This window comes from Patagioenas fasciata, chromosome 7, assembly GCF_037038585.1.
Source record: "Patagioenas fasciata isolate bPatFas1 chromosome 7, bPatFas1.hap1, whole genome shotgun sequence".
Classification (NCBI taxonomy): Eukaryota; Metazoa; Chordata; class Aves; order Columbiformes; family Columbidae; genus Patagioenas; species Patagioenas fasciata.
Genome location: NC_092526.1, coordinates 24,843,281 through 24,860,559, shown reverse-complemented (window position 1 = coordinate 24,860,559; position 17,279 = coordinate 24,843,281). Strand labels below are relative to the sequence as shown.

The following is a 17,279-nucleotide window of genomic DNA, read 5'->3' as shown; positions in this document are numbered from 1 at the left end:
CAACCTGCCTACCCATGGCAGGGGTTCTTTAGTCATTTTGTGACAAACCCCACTGAAAAGACCTACTTTCAATCCATCATTTTTGCCTCATATTTCAGCTGGTCAGGCTGAAAAGCAATGTTTCTACAGTGAGTTTTATATGAAAAATAACTTTTCAAAGCATGTCCTAGAAACAGCATTTACATGTTCCACCAATACTGTCACACTGCTTGTAGGAAATATACATTCACATGACAGAAACAAGTAGCTGTTTTGCCAACTGCTTTAAATACAAGAACCAAAAATACTGAATTGTTGGCTGACATGAACTCCCCTCATATGCATCTTTTAGAAAAGTTTCCAAGCTACTTTCCACAACAGATGAAAAAAAATCCACATGGAACATACCCTTTTGTCCTGTTGAATAAGCAACAGTCCAAGAAACCTCGCCAATGTACTTCGCTTCCCCATTTTTCCTTTACTGCTGTGCTTTTTCTCTATTGCCAAGGTTATTTGATTCTGACTTTATTACCCTTCTTTGTGGTTTGTTTTTGTTTTGAAGGGGTTCTGTTGTTGTTGTTTCTTTGTTTTTAATATTTAGCTTCTTTTTGCATGCATCACACTGGTTTCCCCCATACACACACTCTTCTACACAGGACATCAGATGTACCTTGTCCTGACTCTCTGCTTTAGAGCAGAGGCATAATACCCATTCATCCATCACCTTCTTCAGATAAGTGTTCATGTAACAGGAACAGACTGTTCCTGGTAGAGTGGGTTGTAAGGAAAACCTCCTCTTTCTGTGAAGCATTTACGTGATGTATTATAATTTCACATCCCTCAGCTTCACCATTCGGAAGAGACAAGCACTTTGCCACACCAACCAGAAAGATTGAGCCATTGCCACAACCACAGCAACAGCTGCAGAGACATTTTGGTGTCTCTGGTTTTCTTTCCTCCTGTGCTTTCTCCAGCTCCTCCAAGACCTCTCTCAACAGGTCCTCAGTTCAGCTGCAGGTAACAACTCAGTGACTCCCTGGACTCCTACTGCTTTGCTGTCAAAGTGCAGCAGGTTTTGCTCCACTGAAGCACTCCTTGGTAGAGCTCAGGTCAACGCTGTGTAACTACCACGGAACCTGCTGGTCAGAACCTCCCACTGACTCTGCTCAGATACCTAGACTGAGAAGCAGGTTGATTTCTTTGCTAGGCGGGCAGATCAATGAGGTCAGAATGTCAATCAATTATCAAACACAGAATTCAGCATCAAATTATTACAGGAGATTAAATTTAGGTGAGTTAATTTGGGAACTGGAGAAACACTGATTTCTCTCATACTTTTTAGTAGGGCCGACAGTAATTGAGTTTTGTGGTTCAGGTGGCAGGAGCTCAAGGTATTCAGGCTTAAGCAGAAGCTATGTCTGATGGAGAGGATTTTAGCTATGGGCTGGAGCAGCAGAGCCTGGAATACTTTAGCCTAGAGAAGACATTCACCGCTTGGGCTAGGTAAGCTGCACCGAGTCTTCCCTATCTAGCTGCTGTACTAATCAGTTGATGGATTAATACTAATGCCTATATTGTGCATTCATAATAAGTCCTTTCCTGATAAAGCAGCAGCGGAAGATATCCTTTTGATGCTAATTTGATTTCACAAACAGCAATTCACTTTCCAATTCCCAGCCCCGTGTTGATTCCATAGCTCCAGATTTAGCGTCAAAGACTTAAAAAATTAGTTAAACTGAACAAAGACACTAGAAGTAGTAATATGACTTTTTGAGATGGGGGAATGTAAACAGAAAGTGTCTCAAATTAAAAGGCTAACCTTATACTACTTCAAAAAAAAAAAGAAAAAAAAAATCAGGAAATTTTATAATTCCATGGTTGACTGTAACAAGTCTCCTTGGATCTGCTGTCTTGCTAGAGACTGTCATGAGAATCTTTTAACAGAATTTGATCATTTCTCTCCATTTTGTATAGCATATAGAAGAGTATGTCAAAGACACGTTCAAATAGTGCAGGGCCTGAGTCTAACCATCACTTGCACTTGCATAAAGGAGGAGGGACGTGTACAATATAAACAAGCTCAGATCCACATTTATGGAATTAATTTGTGTCAGGCCTGACCACTTCCAAGAAACTCAGATGAAAGTGGACACCTCCAAAAAGTGCAAGAAACATTTTCATGAGGTTATTACACATTCAAGTTACAAAGATTCCCATCTTTAGAGCTATCCCTTGATTTTTAAATCCACTCACTGTTGTAGCCACTGCAGCTGCCAGTCTCTGCCGGCGTCGTGTTGTGCTGAACTGGCCCTTCGGTGCCGGCCCTTCCTGACAGTGAATGCAAGAAAAGAAGGAAGTAGAAAAAGAGAAGGGAAGGGGTGATGGGACACAGGAAGATGAAAGGTGATCAGAAAAGGGAGAGGGAGAGTCTTTAAGTGGATTTCAATTTTGTTAACTCTTATGGCCTACACATTCTGAGGACATATCATATGTTTTCAGTTGTGTATGCCAGAGACACCAAAAAGCTATACACTTCACTCCAGGTGAGCTGGACTGTATGTAGTGCACTCACTAAGACTACCAAAAACCCCCCAAAATTCTGTTAACATTGCCATTCAGAGTCATAAGACAATTATGGAATAAGAAAACAAAAAGGATGCTATGGCATGGCAGAAAACACAAAACCCAAACTCTTTCTGGGGGTCACTTGACCATCTAGAAGATGAATTCTGAAAGAGATCACTTTGCATTAGTGGAAGTGCATGAACTGTGGTCATTGAAGATGCATGCATCTCCATGGTAAAACTTTTCAGTGTGTATGTTATAGTGAGCTTGCTTATGTAAACACTCCTCTGCACAGCTCTAGCATTTCTGTGTCCATCCTTGACATTATTTGTTCATTTTCTCTACCACACCACTTTTTGAGTTCCAACTACTTCTCCTGTATATTACTGAACTCTTGGCTTCCAAACCAATGCAAAAACTAAGATAAGGCAGCACACATGAAAACTAGGTGTTACAGCTTCCTTTTCTGCATGCCTAACTTTTGCGGTCATCCTGCTTAATTTCAGCTTTATCTTACTTTTATGAAAATTCATCATGGTACATTAAAGTCAAGCAAGTAATTGTCTAATGCAGAGGAACTCCACACCTATTATTAAAGTCCTTCTCTTTAATGTCTAATCAAAATGTCATTATTTTGAATCTTTAGATTTTAGAAGACTAGAAAAGCCACCTTTCTGGTTTTAGAAAATAATTTTCAAACCCTTTACATTTCTCTTCCCCCAATAGTTTCACCTATAGCTATAGCCACTTCAGTATTTTTAAATCTATATTCATTTTTACTTCTTCTCAAAGCACCATGGGGTCCATAAAAGTAACAATGGTGTAGACTGGCTACACAGACACCACGCTGCAGAAGAGGATATTGTGATTCAATTATTAGCTGAAGTGTCTTGTTCCTGTAACATTCCCACTGGTAGGGATGCTGCATCTGAGAATGGTCATACCCTTTATTCTGGCTGACGGTAGTGGTAGTGCTACTGACAATGGGAGAATTGTCTAATGATCACAGTAAGAGAAGCTTTGCTTTGTAATATTTTATAAAATTCTCACATTAAAAAACATGTCACCTAACCTCTAAAATACAGAGTACAAACTTTGTTAAAGCAAAGAACGCATCATATACATAATGTAAAGCTCTTTGTGTTCTACAGAAGTATGCCTACCCTGTGAATAAGAGTTTGGAAGAATATTCTTGTTTAACTAGTAAGGACATATATAAATATCTATACATACAGAGGGAGAGAGATTCACAAATATATATATCTGCCTGCAAGATTCTGAATGCAGGTATACATTATTAAAATTGGAATAATAAGCTTTGCAGAACCATACACTCCCTTTAAGACAATAGAGAGAGGTCACAATCTGAGTTACAATATAAATAAATACTTATTTAAGGGAAAAGGTAATAAGCCAGTCTTTGGGTTTGGTTTCCTTTCTGAGCTGAAAGCCTTAGTAGGGCAAGATGACTTTTCAGGTTGCTCCATACTATATAGTTCTCTATTAAACTAAAACAAACAAACAAACGACAGTCTTGAAACTTCATAACTCTGAGCTTTTGAGGGAAATTAAATCAATATTAGGTCATTTTATTGCTTTTCAGTAATTTTTTTTTTCTTCTTTTGAAGATCTTTAGATTGTCATGAGAATGACAAATTGGTCTTCTACCCAAAGGGAAAAAACACACAAACAATCAAAAACCACACAAAAACAAAACAAAAAACCCACCACAACTCAGGTTTTGTACAAAAGCATCATTTATAAAATTAACGAATACAGGTTAACTGGCCTATCGTTGCAAACAATTTTGGTAAGACTTTAAATAGGCTTTTTAAAAACAAATTAAACCTCCTTCATGAAAGCAATCTATCTTCAGAGAAATGTATTACTCTTGGATAAAGGCCTGTAAATTAAGCTGTTAACTCTAAACAATTTAGCATACTAAAACCCCAAACTTCCAAATGTGCACACACACGCTACGCTCAATTTTACTACAGGGAATAATTTCCACTCTATTCACTGGCATTAGCTGTGTCAGCAAAGTCAACTGCATACAGAACTGGTATACCTAGCTAGTAAATATATAGTTCTAAGAAACAAAGCAAGCATCTTTTCTTACCAAAAAAAAAGTCTGTTTTAAACACATTATGCACCTAGTGTTCACATTGCAGAATGCATTAGCCAGAATACAACAAAAGCTATCTTGTAAATAAAAAACTGGTAACAAGGAAAATACAAAAGCTGGAGGGGAGAATTCTCTCTTTGCACCTTACATAGCAGATGCTGAGCTAGCAAAAATTACTCCCTTGTTCCCCATTACTCATGAAAAAGACACCTAGAGAGAGAGGTCCCTAGATTTTATGCTCCCTGGAAGGACGGCTCTCAACATCATACTACAAGAGGGTCTTTTGATGATCGGTAACAACTCCTCATTCTAAAATAAATAGGTGCAAGTACTTAAAATGGAATTAATAGTGCAACTAGCTTAAATTTAGTATGTTAGTATTAGTAGTCAGTAGAGAGTTAGAGGGGTCTTGAAAACATGACCCATACAGAAGCCCAATGAAGCTATAAGGAACAGCTAAAAGAAGAACAAAATGGGACTGTAAGATTAAAAAGCACCTAGGCAAGGGAGGAAAACCATGTTTTAGCAGAATGGCAACATGAGTAAATTAAGAATAACACAATGAGTCAGAGTGAGATCATCTTCCATAGACCACAGCTTTAGACCATTCATGGGGCAAGACATCCCTTGGAAGAATAAACAATGTGTTGGGCCCATCAAACTAAGCAAGATAATAGAGCAGGAAAAGTTTCTCTTTCACAACTAATTATTTTATAAATCAGTCATCAATAACTTAATGCTTTGCTCTAACAAAATAAGCTTTACATTTTCACCATTAAGCTTGCCAGGAGTTAATGTTGACCCAGGTTAGGCAGAGTTCATTATTGACCCAGAAGTGACAGGCCCATGCAGAGCAGTGCCATGCACACAAATGTTCTCAGGGGAATCTGCAAACTGACTGTATTTGAGAATTTCAGGAGCTGAGGCACAACTCCTGCCAAGCCACAAAAAGCAGCTCAGGAGTCAGGTGCCAAAATGATGGAAGCCGAGATCAATGTCAATTTGGCCAAGTGCGGGCAACACAAGAACAGCTTGTGCTTCCACATAACCCACCCTAGATCATTATGCATTGTCTTTTATAATTTTTTGATCGTTTTTGTGGTAAGGAATTTCTCTGAGACCATTGTGGCATAAAAGAAAAACATGCAGTGTTGATTCTTTCTCTTCATAGGCACCAACTACTTGCATTCATTTTCCTGATACTTTTATCTGCCTGTGTCATTCAGCAGCAGGGAAACACAGTGATCCTTCAAATGCAGGTAAAAGGACATGACATCAATCACCAAAATTCCTTTTTAATCCTAACAGATGCTCCATTTTTGAACCTACTGTGATTTATCTAATATAACAGATAGAAAAATCTCAACAGCTGCAGAGAGAAAGCTGATCCAACTACCATTTGTTCTTTCTTTAAGATTATTAATCTTAAATGAGTCACAAAAAACTCCTTATTGTGGCTCTAAGAGACGTATTGAAAGCTTTCAAAGTTTGCATTAATTTCAAGACATTTAAATAGATCAAAAGTTGCTGATGTTTATTTATTCTGTAGCAGACAGCAGAGTGGTGACTGTTAGTTCCTGAAGTTAGTTGAATATTGTCTTCATTACCAGATGCTCAATTATAAAAAGATTAGGTTTTGGATTAGGACTCAAAACACACAACTACTTCTGACAAAACACTGTTAGACACCCTGGATCTAGCAGTAATATGAGTATATTATGCTTATTTCTGAGCTTCTTTTCAGCTCTAAGGCAGGATGGCATAAATTCTTTCTTCATGTAATTTATTATTTGGTTTATTCAGTTTGTTCCCATACTAGCCTTTTCCATGAGAGAAGGTCTATGAAAATACTTATCACTGGTAACATTCTTAGTATAGGTCTTGACAAAGACAACTTGTGTGTTTAGTATTTCATTCATGTTTTCTGCTTTTAGCTTGATGTCACTGCCATTCTTGGTAGGTTTGAGATAGAACATCAGTACCCCCACGTGCTGTATGTGCATTGCCTTTTTTGCACCTTAATTGATTAGAATTCAGATTCCAATCCTTTCCCTAGATGGCAATGTTTTCATATGAATGAAAGTAAAATCAATACTTTTCTCACTAACTTCTCTTGGTTTTAAACAACAAATAGAGATTTAATTTACTTCATCAGGAAAACAGGAGACATTACACTGACTTCCTGTTCTCAGCAAATACATCATTTCATGCTCAGAAGTTAATTTTAAAGTACAGTGAAAAGTAAAACATTGTGCATTCAGTACCTGAAGTTGAATTTTTGCATCTTTGCTGACACTTTTTGTTCTCCATCGTCTTGTGACCCGCTTGTCTTTCTTTGAAATATCTACACAGTTAGCCTACATTGCACAAATAGTTAAAAGCGACAAAGTACTATTAAGTTGACACAAGCAACACAGACAGTACAGCAAGTTAGTAGAGAACTGCAGCATTAGACATCTACAAATTAGAAAGTAAAGAGAAGAATGACACTGCCAAGGCCTGCAACTACAGCACTGACTAGCTGAAGGTATCCATACACTTCCATAAACACATGGTATATTTAGCTCATTTAGCAAAACTAAAGGTACACTTTTTTCATGACTGCACAATACTAAGGATCAGATCTTGAAATCCTCATGGATTTCTGTTCTGGTACTACTCAGAGAAATATGTATTTCGCCTCTTCCTGAAATCAATGGTAAGTCTCATTACCCCATTGGAACTAGACCACCCAGCGCACCAGTATCACTGGGAGATTTGTGTACTCAAGGGGACTGAGTGAAAAAGGAAGAGAGTACTTAGGTCAAGAGTACTTATGGTCAAGAGCAAAACTCACCCTGAACTGGGAAACAGTCCAACCCTTGGGACCTTTGTACTATGCTCTCTTTTCTAGAGTATGCAACGTCATCTTTGAGGGTCTTTTGGTCTCCAGTCCTTAAAAACTTAGATGGGTACCTTACTCAGCACAACAAAAACTCCTTAAATACAATGCCAACATATACATATACTTCTATTGTAACAATTCTCAGTTTGCTTTGTAAATGACTTAATAATTTGATTTATCCTATTGAACTCAAATAATTAGATTAATGGATCTTAATTATTTGTTCTCACATGAAGCATTATTACACATTAAGACAAACCCTTAATGCAAGATTTACTATGATTTCAGAAAAAAATTGAGTTAACAGACAACATCTCTATGTTTCCCTTAACACAAAGAACAAATGTTTCAGTGTGATGATTTATGCTCAAGTATATTTACCTGCATGTCTGTGAAATTTGGTGCTGACTGAGTTCTTTGTAGTATTTCTAAATTTTGAAGAAGTTTACTGAGTTCCACAAGGTTTGACTGACAATGGGCAAGATCTAACAGATATAAACCAAAAATACATTAGGTGCTTCAGTTCAGACTTCTTTTTTTCATGATGTCCATCATCAGCACTTTATTGCATTATAAAAGGTAAACATCCAAATGTCTCATAGTAAAGCATATAAGTGAAAGCTTTATTTTTAGGGATGTTGAACACTTATTATTTCTATAGGAGTCAGCAACAAGTCCAGACCTCAAAAACTGATCATATTTTAACAATGGTAACCATTAAGAATTTTTTAAAGCAACATCCCAAAACATGCAGAGGGAAGTTCCCACCACAAGCATTTAATTAGCTGAAGAGCTACTTCATGTGCGTGTAAAGATGCAACTTAACTACTGTTAAACTGAATGTTTCTTATTTTATATCAACATGATATTTTCCTGAAAGAACAAGGCAATAAAAGGTAAAGACTGACCTTCTGCACATCTGTCCATCTCTTCAGAATCCTGCAACCAGGCTGCTACTTTACTCTGACCAGTAGTGCAGGTGGCAGGAAGGCTGTTACTGCAAGGTATAGGAGACTGCCAGGGGAAGCTATTTTGTTGCACCTAAGGCATAATAAAATTCTTAAATTTACTGTTCCTATGTTGCTCAGTCAATGTAATTACCATATTACTTCAGAATAAGAAATATAAAATACGCATTGTGATTTCAGTGACATCTGTGATTTGACTACGTATTTCCCTAAGATGCAGATTTTTCTGAGCAGCATGTTGGAGAACCAAACCGAGAACCTCACAGGCAAACAGTTTGCTAACCACCAGTTAGAAAAGCTGTTGTTTAAGAGGAAGAACATTATCAAACAGTAAAGAGACAGATTTATCCCTGATGTCAAAGGCAAGTGCAAACTGTTCTGGGGATGGTGAATTCTTTATCTCTGCAGCAGATCATTAATAAAGACTGCAGTAAGGCTAAATTCAACAGTCTTTTAGCGGCACACAGACACAGCTTCTAGCTGGCCTTTGGTTCCCACAGTGGAAACTCCTCTCTATTGGCATTACAAGCAGAGCTCACTGAAACTGCCCATGAGCAAATGCAGCAGACATGAGTTTTCAATGAAAGCACACTGCGTACCTTTCCCTCTGATGCATTAGCAGCTGGTGAAGACTCTGTAGTAGAGGCTGAAGGGAATATATGAAAGCTCGCATCTCTTGGAGATCTCACGATCTCATTCTGACGGTACAACCGGTGGTGGCGTAATTTTGAAACCCACGCATCAAATGAATCCTGGGACTTCACCTGGAAATATATTCACTATCAAGAAAGCATTCAAAATATTACTTTTCTGCACATCTTTTATGGTTTGGTTTATTTCCACTGTGGGTGAAAAGAGAGTAAGTATTTGCACCGCTTTTTACCTTCAGATGATAGATGTGCTCTTCTGTGTCAAGGTCTATTCTACGAGCCTTCTTTTTTATAGACATAACTGATAAACCAACATCAATGCTCCCATGGACTTTGCCTTTCTGTATCTAAAATCAAAAAGCAGAGTAAGAAATTGGTAGTATCATGCACTTTTTCACTATATTTAACAGAAAAATATCTGGTGCTCAAATGATTTCCCATTTTATGAACATTTTAATATAAAGCCATCTTAAAAAATAAAACCTGTAGTTAGACTAACCCCTTGCCATATTTACAGACAGAGAAAAATATCTCAAGAGAAGTGCTCAGTGCAGAGCCAACTCCAAAGTTAGTGTGTTGGTTCACACCAGTACATAGCTACAGGTGAGAAGCAGAGAAAATTAGACAGTACTCAGCTCCCTGCTGCTACTGCTTCATAGTTATTGATATCAGACCTAGCTAATTTGATGTTACCCTTATCTCTTGCATACACTGTAATCACTTCTCTGTCCTATCCACATATCTCAGAATAATCAGCTCTGACTGACATAAAAATTGAAAAATACACGGTCAGGCTAATCTCTCAAGCACCTTCATTAAATAAACCTATTTAAGTAATGTAGTTTTTATTTTCATAGAAGTAAGAAGATGTAGAATTCTGGAGGACAGAAATCAACCAAAACCCTACATGCTTTCCATATACAGATCTCTCTTTCAATCCATCAACAACTGTCATGTGTGTGCTGTCATAAATAGGCCTAGAGTGAGTACGAGATTTAATCACCCTGGCAGGCTGAATTCCCATACAAATTTTTAAATGGTCTTCAACTTTACTTACATCAATTGGTGCCTTTGAATATTTCAACATTCCATTATCCAGGACAAAAAATCTCTGAAAGAAAAAAAAAAAAACCTTTTCATTAAGGAGCAGATGCAACTTGAACTTTGTACAATAATTCCAAAAAAGAAAAAGATTACTCTGTAGCAATTAAGGAATGTTTGTAGGTTGGAAAGAGTAGATAAATACAGTATTGGATAATTTTCTTGCTTTTTTTTTGACAATTATGTTATAAGCAAGAAAAAAGAGATACTCTTTTTTCAACATTATGTTTTATGTTTAACTTAACAAACTTTGATAATGAAGGGTAATTTTTTAGTTTTACAGCCAATTCCGTAAACTCTATAAGAAAGACACTATAGGTCAAAAGAGTGAAGTCTGTTTCTTCATTTTCTTCTTGTTTTTCTTCCCACAGAAGCTGGTCACATGTCAGGTTAACAACATACCTTCCCTATCCAGAAATGGAAAAGTTTTTCCTAGTGCAAGATCTACATGCCAAATGGAAGACCCACACATGCACATTCTTGTGGTCCCCTTGATTTCCAGGCTGGGAAAAAATGCAGGCTGTGAGACACTGCTCTACCATCCCAACCTTCGTGCCTCATGGCTGACCTCTGTTCAGTGAGGTAGAGACGAGATTGTAATTCATGCTGGTTATACCTTTTCTAACTGTAATCTAGCCAATATGGGTATTCGTACAAGTGCAAATATTACAGCATTCATCACAACAAACCCAGGTCATGGGAGGGCTTACATTTTGGGTGATAACCACTGATACGGTGTGAGCCACTATGTCTTCATTGACACCATTACCAGGGCTGGCCTAACTTGACAATGTCTCTCTGTGACATTGCTTACACCTTTATTTTACTGAGTGGCTCTTACAGCAGAGACCAGAATCCCCTACTCACAATGTGCTTCTCCTGCAACTAAAGTTGCCCCAGGTTGTGTGTACCGGACCACTCCAGCTGCACTGCAGACAAGTTAGCACAGACTTTGGCACACAGCATAAAGATAAAGCCCAGCAGGAAACCAGACCTGCAATGAGATTCACTAACTTGTGTTTACCACCACTCACTTTCAAAACAAGCTAATTAATATTAACTAATTCATATTTTTAGAGTCTAACCTAAAGCACTGATGTATGTTAAAAATTTAGAACACAGCAAAATATTGTCCTTGACTCACTGTATGACATGGAAGGGAAGGACAATGTTTTCATGATGTGAACCTGTTAAATTGACACTATGAGAAGGGTCAGTAGTTAGATGGCAGAAAATATCTCCTGAAGATGGTTCTGGAAATTATGACAGTTGCACAACAGATGGTACCGATATCTCAAGCATGGCAAGAAAACAGTGCTTTCCTGGAGACATAACTTCTTAAATAAGATGCCAAAACAATGGGAGGGGTTTTGGTTCAGTTTGGTTTTGTTTTTTGTTTGTTTGTTTGTTTTCCAACTAAGCATGGTCATTATTGGGCTTCACAAGAACATCACAGTCATTTCATGCCACTTTGCTTCTGAGTCACACACACAAAAGAAAACAACCTTTCCTCATATTTAATTCCAAACCATACTGCACTTTAGAAAATGATAAGCTGCTCTCCAAGTTGTACACATTATACCTGGTATGCTAATAAAGCACATTCAGAACTCTCAGAATATGACATGCAACATCCAATAGACAGAGGATGCTACGGCTTTGTCAGCACAACACTAACACAGCACATGCTACAATTACTGTTTCTGGAATTCCTCACTGGGTTCTCAGCACAAAGTATTTTTATGGAAACATCAGAATATCAAGGCAGCAGTTGGAAAAAAAAAAAACCAAAAAAACTATTAACAAAGCCACAATTTCAAAACAGAAGTTCAGGACAGATCCTTAGATGAAATGTAAGGCAGAGTAGGGTGTGATGCTGAATTGTGAAGCTCCTAATTACATTTAAAAGTATTTACAGATAACTGCTTTAAGGTCAGCATGAAAAACAGATCATCAGTATATTCCTATACATCTGATTAATTGTTTGATGGTTTTGTGTTTTGTTGTTGATATTGGTTTTGTTTTGTTTGTTTGTTGAGGGGGGCAAGTGGTTTGCTGGGATTTGTTTGTTTGGAAGTGGTTTTGGTGTGCTTGTTTAGGCTTGTTGGTTTCTTGTTTTCATTTTTAAATACGCTCTCCTTTTCTGTTCTTTCACTGTTTCAGATATCTCAATTTGAAATCTTTTAATCCCCCTAGACAAAATTCAAGTAGTGTACATGTATTTGGTTGCTGAAACTACGAACTCTATTCAGGTAAAACAAAACAAAAAAATATAAGGTAGATAGGCATGCACAAAAAAGGGTGGCAGGCAAAAGCCCCTCAGCTCTCCTCTCCTATCATAAAATCCTGTGTACTTTTAATGTAAACACAAGGCAATCTTATAGACCATGGCTACATTTTGTCATCATATATTGGAAAGAATGAAAGGGATATTGATTAAACCTCTTAAACCACATGGCATCTGCTGCATTATTTACAACTTCCACCGGGATTTTGAATACAACGTTAGGCAGCAGGCAGCATAATTCGGAAGCCATGAGCTGTGTGTGCAAACTAATCCTTTACACAATTTGAAGAAAAAGTCACACACCAAAATCCTGGGCATCTGACATCCTAATTTCCTCTAGACAAGAAATCCCAACTCATAAAATGAGGTAATAATCTCTTGACTGTTCTATGAGATATTTACCTTGTGCCAACCTTTTAAAGGCCATTTTCTTTTTTTCAGCATGAAACCTTCATGTTTGTCTGGCTTCTGGACATTAGTCTGGCCTATTTTCAGACCCTCTATGATTTCCCAGCTGTCAGGTTCCTGTTGAAAAGGTATGAAGAGACAATGATTAAGTAACTGTGCACACACGTGATGAAAAATTGCACTTTTATGTAGCACAAATTCCCCAGTACAAGACAAAGAGTAAAGGAGGGCTAGGCTTTTAAATCAGCTTATTTAGGTATCAAACTACATGGTCACTGTATTATGTCCAGCTGTATCTGATTTAAAACTACTGAATATGAATATTTTTGAAGTCTAACCCTTATCAGGTAACTAATAGAAAGTTGAAGCTTTTAAGAGTCTGACACTGCGACTGAACGACAGTCTGAGGGTGGGCATGGACATGCTGTTCACAACAAGGATTGTGTCCCAATGAAATAAATACATCCTCATACATTAAACAGGATCACATTGTGACTGAGAAAAGGTCACACCTGCTACTGGAGGTAACAGTGTGAATGTGGAGGTGGCGCTGATCACCTGTTAAGTCCACTCAGCAGGCACTCCACAAATCAGCACTATACTGCAAGAACTAAAAAGACTGAAGAGATTTTGCAAGTGGAGTATGGGCAGAATCTGCATGTTTAAAATGTACCTTTACTCAGAGTATTCCTCCTCCAAAAAAAGATGGGATCATGAAATGAGGAAGAAACCATACTGTTAAATACATGTGCATCTATTAACAGTGCCCTTTGTGGTAGTCCCTGATCATTAAAAAAAAAAAAAAGTAAAATTTCTGATCTTTAAAGTACAAGCTACATTGATTCTGTATAGTCTCATTTTTCCTTAAAATCAGAAAAAAACAAGCAGAAGAGTTTGGTTTCTTCTTGGTTTTGAAAGTAGCCAGCTCTTGTCTTCAAATGCATTTTATGACAGTTTCACAGGCTCGTTGTGCCTTTAGAAACCTGCAAAAGGAATTTTTTTTTTTAAATTTTCCTGCATTCATTTTCACTGTATTAAGATAAATTTACAGGAAAGGTAGCTAATTTTCTCTCTAGAAAAAATAATAGGAACTGTATCATTTCAGAAACTACCAGCTGTATGCCTTTCAAGTAGCCAATTAAAGTTTATTTCTTGTAGCTCTTCTTACGCATGACTTGTACAACTCAAGCCAGAGTTATAATACAGTGAACAACTAAAGAACAATATTTTTGAAGAGAAAAAACAGTCATGCCTTTATTTCTATCCTCTTCTTCCTACTGTAATCGACAAAATTCTGTACCAATTTAAAAATCTCCTACTGCCTGCTCATTAAGATTCTACTTTACTAACTGTATACTACAAATGTGTAAACTCAGCTGATCTGTCACAACTCCAAGAAATATTATGAAAAGTTCTCAAGAAAGGAAGGATGTCAACAAAGCAGCATAAAATATTTAAAGGAAAAAAAATTGTCTCCTCTATTTCCCACAAAACTGTTCAAAAACAAGCAGTGTCAGTCTTTTGTAACACCTTCAATTAAGTTACATGGCCCTGATAACGCTAACATTATTATTATGAAAACATTATTTCAAAAGTAAAAGCAAATTTCAAATCTACAGTTTTCAGTTAGGTCTTGTTATTCTGAGAAGGGTGAAAGGTTCTATCCCAATTAATACATACTGCAGTAAATTTTAGTAAAAATGTTTACTCAGTTTAATTTCCCCTGCTTAACTATAAACTGAAACTATCCTAGTGCCTGTAAATGTCATGCTCAAAACCCATCTTTTTTACTTCCCCGTGTTTTCCTTGGGTATTCTATTTCCACTGCTGAAGAGGGAAGCACATACGCATTACTTTTCCCTGCAAAGAAGCACTTGGCACTTGAGGAGGGCAAATTAAACTATGAGCCCCCTGGGGTGAGCAGAGAATCTCTCTGCAACTCTGCCAACTGATTCTTCACCATATTGATTTCTCCTTTAGAACATCAGCTGCAGGCATAAGTCTTTTATCTACTAGATAACATCAGTATCGATTACTTCTCAGCTAGAAATCACACAATCTCATATAGCTATTCATTTAAACAAAAGGCCTAATACGGAAGGACAAAATGAGCAATTATTCAGTGCAATGTGGATGTCTTATGCTGCACCAGTGTTGCAAGCTGTTCTTAAAACCACCTTAACAATCCTAAGCGTGCCTCATCCCACAGGCTTGTTGCGATGAGAGATGCCCAATACAAGGGACATTATGCAAGAGCAGCCAGAAATTGGAGAAAACCAGAGTGAAAGTTATATGCTTGAAGGACCCTCATCCAATGCCAGCTCTCAAGTACAGCATTAGTACTTAAGGACTTCTGCAATTCCCTGTGTATTACATGAAATCCAGCTCTGCACGAAGAAGCAGGGGAACACAAGCACAACTGACAGTCCCTGGGTCTGCATGTGACCCAGGTATTGGCAGAAAAGGAGTCACTAACAACAGCTTTGTGAACCCAGTCTTTTTGACTGCAAACTATTCCTTTTCCAAATAAAACAAAATTAATTATTTAATTTTCCATGGATGAACAGAATGCTTCCTTTTGAATTTGTTATACTAGCTCTACTTCAGAACTTACAGACATTTAATTTCATATTTTTCTTTTGCACCAAATACTCCATCACAGCATCCTCACCTTTTCAGTAACAATCTTAACTTTTTCATATCAAGTCTTTTAAAATAAAGCTTCTTTACATGGAATTAGATTTACTTGGAAACAGTTATTTCAAAATTGAGGCATTCAGCCAGGAAGAAGTTGACTGCAAAGCACAACACACAAGGCTAAACCTTTCAGGAACTGGTGGTGTTACCCCTGCAGTTCTGTCCATTTCTCTGCCTCAGGAAAGAAGGTTCAGCAAGAGATTTTAAGTTTCAAACTTTAAGAAACTACCCACAAGGAATGTCATTAAGACATATTTTTTAAATTAATATCATTATTGATTAATAGCACTTTTGGACTTGGATGTAATTTGCTCCACCTTAATAAGAAGATTGGACTGAATCATTTCTCCAAGTCCCTTCTAGCTCCATACTCTGAGATTGTAAAACTGGTTCCTGGGGACCATCCATGGGAAAAAAAAAGAACCTAGATGACCACCACCATCCAAATCCTTGGTTTTGTCAATACAACATCTACTCTGACACCTCAGCTGAGGAGTAGGGAGCTGCAGGGCAGGCTCACAATATACTCAATAGTAGAATCACACAAAATAATGTCCCAAAGCTGCTAGTCAAACTACTTTGTAGCTACAGAGGGAAACTTACCACGCACATAACAGCCCATGATTTTGCTTACCTTGGATAAAGAAATAGGGTCGCTTTCAAGGAACTGCTTGCTTAAAGAAGGGTCTGTGCTTCCTGAGGAAGCCTTCCGCTCCAAAATATGAATACTCTAAAAAAGAAAAAAAAAAGTTATTACAGATAATAACTTATCATTCAGTGTTACTTTTTAAAATACATATTAAGTAATGAATGACCACTACACTACTTATATAAAATATCAGCATCATGGCTCAAAATGTACCAAGTCTACCTATGCATGACATAACTAAACAGTTTGTCTTCTGAAGCAATAAACCTCTGTTTCCTTCCTCTCTTTCCTTTCCTTTCCTTTTTATTAATGCCTTTTCAAATTAATTACTTTGTTCAGCCTAAAAATGACTGGGAATGAAAAAAGGCCAGGAAAGACAAGTAATGCAGTTCTTACCTACAGGGATGCAAAGTGCTCCTACCCAGACTTATTACATTTTCTGCCAAGATACAAGACACCAAATACACGTATCATGCAGGCAGCACTATCCTACATTCACTTGTGAAGCAAAGCATTGCACATAAGATATTTCTGACTCTAACATATTCACGTGCCTTAGTGTTTTGTTATTGGCTTCTCAACTTAGGTGAAGTAACTCATTACATGAGTGTTTTTAATAGATTACAGATGTTCACAAGATCAGTTAATGAATTTCAGCTGATGGGTTTGCTGGCGAACATTTACGGAACACGACCATTACAGCTGTTTTTACGTATGATAATACTATAAAATTTTATATCTTCAAAGCATGGTACAGAAAAGAAATACATAATGTCACAACTAAACCTGAAAAAACTGCTATATTTAAAAAACACCTAAAAATGTTTTCCTGTTTTCCAGAAGTGTTTCACTCGTATTTTGTAAAAGAAAAAGCATTTTTGCAACTGGAGAAAATAACCACATTCGGCCTGTTTGGAATTGTATTTCATTTTCTGGTGAAATGCTGCTGCATCTCATAATATTATT

The 17,279-nt window shown here is 37.3% G+C and overlaps 1 protein-coding gene across 5 annotated transcripts in view; it reads right to left on the bottom strand.

Annotated features, from left to right (window-relative positions):
- OSBPL6 (oxysterol binding protein like 6) overlaps window positions 1-17,279 on the bottom strand; it is a 104,522-nt gene that overhangs the window by 29,133 nt on the left and 58,110 nt on the right. For 2 of the 5 annotated variants that reach the window (XM_071811137.1, XM_065840877.2), the window contains exons 3-11: window positions 16,299-16,394; window positions 12,962-13,084; window positions 10,229-10,282; window positions 9,405-9,518; window positions 9,121-9,285; window positions 8,462-8,594; window positions 7,935-8,038; window positions 6,934-7,026; window positions 2,233-2,307 (exon numbers count right to left, since the gene is read on the bottom strand). In XM_071811137.1, coding sequence (XP_071667238.1) covers window positions 2,233-2,307; window positions 6,934-7,026; window positions 7,935-8,038; window positions 8,462-8,594; window positions 9,121-9,285; window positions 9,405-9,518; window positions 10,229-10,282; window positions 12,962-13,084; window positions 16,299-16,394 — 957 coding nt within the window. The remainder of the gene's footprint in view (window positions 1-2,232; window positions 2,308-6,933; window positions 7,027-7,934; window positions 8,039-8,461; window positions 8,595-9,120; window positions 9,286-9,404; window positions 9,519-10,228; window positions 10,283-12,961; window positions 13,085-16,298; window positions 16,395-17,279) is intronic. The other 3 variants (XM_071811138.1, XM_071811139.1, XM_071811140.1) reach the window with 3 other exon arrangements.